This window comes from Alosa sapidissima, chromosome 24 (genome assembly GCF_018492685.1).
Source record: "Alosa sapidissima isolate fAloSap1 chromosome 24, fAloSap1.pri, whole genome shotgun sequence".
NCBI lineage: Eukaryota > Metazoa > Chordata > Actinopteri > Clupeiformes > Clupeidae > Alosa > Alosa sapidissima.
Genome location: NC_055980.1, coordinates 11,424,230 through 11,431,263, shown reverse-complemented (window position 1 = coordinate 11,431,263; position 7,034 = coordinate 11,424,230). Strand labels below are relative to the sequence as shown.

The 7,034-nt window shown below is 40.8% G+C and overlaps 1 protein-coding gene across 9 annotated transcripts in view; it reads right to left on the bottom strand.

Moving 5' to 3' along the window:
* Positions 1–611: 611 nt before the first annotated feature.
* Positions 612–7,034, bottom strand: part of spag9b (sperm associated antigen 9b) — a 61,544-nt gene continuing 55,121 nt past the window's right edge. For all 9 annotated transcript variants that reach the window (XM_042082096.1, XM_042082095.1, XM_042082097.1 and 6 more), the window contains 3 exons: positions 6,378–6,557; positions 3,296–3,427; positions 612–3,003 (listed from right to left, as the gene is read on the bottom strand). In XM_042082096.1, coding sequence (XP_041938030.1) covers positions 2,888–3,003; positions 3,296–3,427; positions 6,378–6,557 — 428 coding nt within the window. In that variant the 3' untranslated portion in view covers positions 612–2,887. The remainder of the gene's footprint in view (positions 3,004–3,295; positions 3,428–6,377; positions 6,558–7,034) is intronic.

Here is a 7,034-nt window from a genome sequence, read left to right as displayed (position 1 = left end):
GTTGGCCCATGTGGAAATAGGGAAAATGGTGTAAGATAAGGTTAAAGGTAATAATTAAATGTTACTTTTGGATTCATTTTTATCAGTGTTTAAGGATACAACATCAAGCATGCCTAGACCATTTTCAGGAGAAAAGCAGAAATTAAGAGGTTTCTTTGAACACTTGTAGTCTTGTTTGAACACTTGTGGTAGTCTTTGTGGTTCTTCTTAGTCTGCCATTGTCTCCCAATCTAAAACTTTCAGTAAGACAGTAAGTTTCAACATCATTTAGAACTAGAACAAACATACGAGATGCAAGATAGACTCCAATTAGGGCAGTTCTGTACCTAAGTGAAATGCATATGATGGTGACTGATGCAAAATCTGGTCACTTTTTCCTAACATCTCACAGAACCCTTCACAGCCACTTCCTGTAGGGTCCACGTTGTTGCAAGTCAGAGCCCCATTTCTCCTAACTGTAAACTAACAGCATTATGTCAAAACAACATGAAGGCTAACAGAAGCTTAGTTTACATAGCTTCTGCCATCTTGTTTCTGATAGCCTAATGGGGGGGGGGGGGGGGGATTGTATTGGGGTATGGGAATAAGTATGAAACAATGATGCTGACAACTCCCCAAAAAACATGAGTTTAATAGATTGTTAAAAAAAGTAAGGCTAGGACACTGAGGGGGTAAACATTATACAGGTACATCCAGGACAACCGTTGTCATGGCAATGCCACTGCATGTATGTGGGGGGCTACAGTGTTGACCTACATCCTGCTGCATAGACTTTCACCTCCGAGGGGACGTGTAGGGAACTGTGGTGGACCAACGCACCAGCAACCCCCTGTCCCCTAATCCATCCACCCACCCTTCAATGGTGGCAAGGGAATACTCTTCTATCATGCACGCACACACACACGCACACACGCACGCACACACGCACGCACACACACATACACAGTTATCCCCCCACCTTTTATAAAATAGTGCATAGCTAAGGAAATATACATATCCAAAGACATTTGATGAGAGTGGGATGCTTGAGAGGACTCTTCTCGAAATGTCACTTGAACTGTAACAATCATTGTCCAGAAAAAAAAAAAGAAAAACAATAAAATCAAGACATCTACATTTCATATACATATTTATAGTATTTATATATTGATATAATTTCATAATAGGTTTTTTTTCTCCAATGTACAAAGTTACATTCTGAACTGCAAAGGCTCATTCATAGAAATAAATACTGAAATGGCTAAATCTTTCTCGATATGAAGTTTTCCGTTCCTCTCCTGGAGAAGAAAAAAAAATAACTTTGCAAACCCACTGAGATCCTCCTGAGCTATGGACCCAGGATTGGGTCCAAACGCTCAACACATCCGACGGCACGATCCCCTTTCGTGTGTGTGTGTCGTATACGCACGCACGCAGTACGAAACGGGACATGTACAAAAGGTATCATAAAAATAGGCATAAAAGTTCTGTCGTTTTTTTTTTTTTTTTTCCATTGATTATGTGACCAAAACAAAACAAAACCCACCAACGTAAAACTCTATCGAACACCCTACACTCATTCGTTAAGTACGCCTGACGAGCAGACATTCCTGATTGACTTACGGCACAAACATCTGAAAATAAGTATTCATACAGTATATAACCCCTCTAGAGTCAAACACACGACTCTAGGCTGTATTGACCACTTCAAAAAGGCAGCGTCATGTTGATTACTAGCAAAGCTTTCTATAATATCTTTTTTTTCCTTTGGTAACACTTTTCAGTATAAATATAAATACTCTGCCACACAATTTCAAATTGCTCTGAATCGTCAAAGAAATTTCTAGCATAGCTGTGCTAAAATAAACAAAACAAAAAAACAAACAAAAAAACCCAAGGCTGTACTTATTACTCTTTTTCTTAAAGTGTCTGTGAACAAGAGCTAACTCAGGAAAGAAGGAAGACCTAAAGTCTACACCGAGGCTACGGAGAGCCACCTTGGAGTTTCTTTGCCTCGGCCCTAAACCGTTTTTTGTAGCTGTGAGAGGTGCTTTCGCGTACTATTTCATACACTGATGTCAAAATAACAGAACTCAGACAAAAACAATTCCACCAGTCTCCAGATATGGGTAAACAACTGAATAAAAATAAAATCAAATATGACGTTTGGATGAACATAAGAGCAACCATTGTAACTTCAAGAGTACATGGGATCCGGACAAGGATAGCCAGTATTTAACCGTGCTTGTTGAAGATGAAATCCTCCGATTGAGAAATTACTCAAAGAGAAAGAAATCGGAACTTTGTCAAAGTCTGGTAAATGAAAACATTGATCCTTTTTCATCGTTGTCGCTGTTCCACATCATGCCAAAGGACCGTAGAGAAAAGTGCAGGCTGATACGGTGACCCGTGCGTGACCCTGAGAGGGTCAGGAAGTCTTGTTTAGGTGACCACATGGGTGATGGTCATTTGCAAACATACAGACAGTTCCCCAAGCACAAAGAGGACTGTTACAGTATGGTGATGAGTGAGCTTCAACAACAGCAAACGCGATGCAACTCAACATATGAACACACAAGAGTTTTGGTGAGAAAAATAATTAAATAAAAAGAAAAAAAATAATAATCATTAATTGAATTAAAATGAATCAAAAGAAAAACAAATTATAAAATGAAAGGCTAAACAAGCATGGATGAGAGACAGTTAAAGAAAAACAATTAAACATGCGTGTTGATATGAGGGTGGATTGTCTCTGTGAGATACACACACACGTCACTGTGGTGTGAGTTCAGGTATGGTGTGTGTACATGTGTGTATGTGTGTGTGTGTGTGTGTATGTGTGTTTGTGCGTGTGTGTTTGTGCGTGTGTGTGTGTGAGGGAGAAGAGGCGTGAGGGACGGGGGGCCAGTTAGTCGTCCTCAGCCATGACCTGCCAGACAATGAGGTGGCTGCGCTCAGCCTTGGCCAAGAAAGGCTGCAGCTTCAGTGTGGTCTCCACATCTTCAGACTCTCCACTTTCATCACCTAGAGACAGCCAAGGAGGGATGGACAAAGAGAGAGAGAGAGAGAGAGAGAGAGAGACAGAGAGAGAGAGAGAGTCAGAGAGAGAGAGAGAGCAGATGAGCAGAAATAATGATACTTAAACAAATGTTATGCTTACAGCAGTTTAAAGTAGTGTGCATTGCACCAATTCAATGTGAACAAAAATTTGTGTCATGACTTGACAATTATGATCCGCACTCTGACAAACGCTCCAAACTCCTCCTTCAGCAGACAGACCCAGCGCAGCGTGCAGAGCATCTGTATTTCTACGTACCCATTCTGAAGTCGATGTAGCCCTCTCCTCCACTCATGACCAGGACGGACTTGCCCAGCTCCTGATTGGCTTCCGACGAGGGCTTATCCCCGCCTCCATCCCCACCTGCCGCAGCAGAGGGAATCACTTGACCTGTGACGGATACACAAAAGCACCAATCAGAAATGAGCAGTGTGTTTTATTTCAACAGCTAACCTACTCTTTCTCCCATTGTACTACAGTGACGGCAAGACAGCAGCCCCCAGTTATGGAAACAAATATACAGTAGTTCAATATAAACTGAAGTACAGGGGCCGTAACAACATTTTTTAAAAGGAACCGTATGTAAGAAATGTATTTCAATTAAACATAAAATGGCCCTACATGTCACTAGACATTAAAAAATCATGTTCATTTCAAATACTTATATCACTGACACATAACAGTAGTCCGGCCAGGATATTGTCATTTAAAAAGTGAAATTGCAGCCCTCAACTGATGCTGATGTTATGTTTTGTCATGTCATGTCATGTTTTGGCCTGATGCGCCACCCTCCACCTATCTACTAATCATGAAGTCAGTAGTGTTTCGGCATCCGGGTTGGCAACCACGAGTCAGGGGGGAAGGGGAGGTGGAGGGATACACCGCTCTATAGTAATTTGAAAGTGATTTGGCCCAATTCCGGCCCACGACCTATGTCAAAATAATAATGTAATCTGGCCCTTGAGGGTATTTTTTAATTGCGACAAACGATACTGATTAAAATAGACGATTGATCCAAGTACGGTGACGAATCTCAGTTGTACTCTCCTCCACTATTTGCTAGACATCCAGAGCTTGATTCAAACCCAAAATCGCAGCACAAAGTCTTGTATACTTGTATTAGGCTACACGCGAGAAACACGAAGACGTGCATTTGTAATGACGCGGAAGCGATACAGGCCATAGTTTTGCACAAATTGAAGCAGAAAAAGGCCTACACCAAATGTTGAAAAACGTTCACGTGTGATGAAGTCTTGGGTAGGTTATGTTATTCACCTATTCTAATTCTGAAGGAGAATATCCTTTTGGAGATTATGATCGATCGTCTATTGACAGTTATAGTCATGGTGCATCTGTGAATGGAGGTGCGTCTTTGCGTGTATACGACGGTGTCCACTAAGCATACCATGCTTATTTCGACCCTCTGCCCAACATAGCTTGGAGGTTGCAGTGGTAATCGTGATGATAGTGGTAATGGATGTGGTACAGACAGCAGGGGTAGTAGAAATAGGACTCTGAAGAACTACAAAGTCACCCGCAATAGGCCTTTTTGTAGGCCTTGTGGTTATGGGCTAGTAATAGTTTACTATTGTTGGTATACATCTTAGGTGTTTTCCTGTTAATTTGTTATGTGGGTAATATGACAAAAAAGAAAGTAAACCTGGTCAAATATGTTCATCCAGTAATTACTGAAAGGTGCATAATTTGAGGTGCTTGCCATCCAGTGACAAATTAGATGGGTAAATTTACCCCCTTCATAAACTTTTGTTTATACTCAAAGATTTTTACATTTACAGTAGGACTTTATCTCTGACCACTTTCAAGCCATGGCCTTTTTAAATGTTGATATAAAAATCCAATGGTGTTGCTTTCTTAACCCTAACGCCTAGTTTGCCAGGTTTAAAAAAGTTATGAGAGGAAAAGATTTTTATTTGGTGTGAAACACACACACATAGGCCTACCTGTTTTTAAGCTTTTTTGTTTGTTTTTATAATTTGTATTAACATTTATGTTATCATTATTTTATTTATAAGCTAAGGTTGCTAGCACAGGTGTCTAAAAATAGATAAAAAGACTTTAAGCACTTTGTTTGTAGTTTTGTGTTTAAAAATACAGTATTTGAAAAAAATATTGCATTTTAAGAAATAGCCGTTCTTTTTTGTATTATTCTTTAACACTGACGTGAAGTCGAGAGGACTCCTAACTCACTAAGACCTATTCACAAACAATCCTAAGCTGCTTTTTGAGGCATTTCATGTTTTGAAATGCTCATGCAGCTAAAGGACCTCTCAATTGCGAGGGAATAAGTGTGCATTGTGATGCAATAACGCCACCAACAACAACCAAAACCACTCATTGTCAACATGTAAACTAAATGTAAAGTTTCATTATAAATCAAATTTGGTTCTCTTCTTTGCAAATATAGGCCTACTGGTCTACATACAGATTCATTTAAAAAAATGTTGCAAAGATACGGCATCAATCCGTATATTTCATTAGGCTACGCTATTTGCATTGTCTTACTCTTATTCATTTAGGCTATTTATTCTTCATCATCCGTCCCTCGCAGAGCCTACTTGTGTAGCGCACACATTCTCACCAGCAAAGACCTGTCACCTGTCATTCATCATCGTAGGGGAGGTTTTTGGCATCATTCCTGCATTATAATCATCAGCCAATCAAGGTGGTCACTTCAATCAAGCTTGTGCAGGAGTAATGATGTCAACCATAGCAACGGAGCTCGTATCTTAAGTTAGGAGTCATTTTTCCTTACTAAGAGCAGGTCTGAGCGGCTTTGTGAATAGGTTTTAAGAGAAAACTCCTAGCTAAAAACTTCTAGAGCGATTTAGGAGTACTCCTAGTGGTAAGATAAAATGCTTTGTGAATACAGCCCCAGAACAGTACAACTGCAGTAGTGGCCAAAACTTTATGACCACCCTTTAGAAAACATTCTTCTTTCTTCTCATCATGGTTTCATTTGCACCAGAAATGAAATGCATGAATGCATGAGACTGTTATTTTTCTATCAGCCTATGATATTCAGATCACATACTATACACTCAATTTCACCACATTTCACTGGGTTTTGTCTTTTTTAAAAATCACTGAAAAATCACTGAAAATCCCTTCAAATCGGCTACTAGTGCACTTCTTTAGTGTTAAGTGTATTTTGTGAACGTAATGCACCAACGATGGGAAAACAACACTATGTGACTCATAATGCGTCGCCTCCTCATTGCTCTGCCGCTCTCTCCCCACAGCCCTCGCTAGGTTTCCAAAGGCTTGCTGCCCTTGAGAGCGGCCTCTGTGCTGGGGCCTGGCGCCCGAGCTCGCTGGTTACCTGGGACCGCGCAGAAGAACTTCACGGCATCCCGGTGGCCATGGAAACAGAGCTGGGCGTGAGCCATGGAGCAGAAGGGGACGAAGGTCCCGGCCGTCACTTTGTCACTGTTCTCGTCGCCATAGACACGGATGGCGCCGCCGGGCTGCTTCCCCGATCCCGAGGTGAGCTTGTTGGCCGCTTTGAGCAGGACGAGAGAGAGAGAGGAATGTTACACAAAGGCTCCTTTATATTACACTAATTAGGGAACATACAGGCATTCCTTAACTCAACAGGCCTAAGTGCAATACAATGAACACACTAGACACACACACACACACACATTACTGTGAACAAACTACACACATTCCTATTACATACTATGTACACACACATTACTGTGAACATACTATGTACACACACATTACTGTGAACATACTATGTAAACACACACACACATTACTGTGAACATACTATGTACACACACATTATTGTGAACATACTATGTACACACACACACACACATTACTGTGAACATACCATGTACACACACACACACACACATTACTGTGAACATACTATGTACACACACACACACACATTACTGTGAACATACCATGTACACACACACACACACACATTACTGTGAACATACTATGTACACACACATTACTGTGA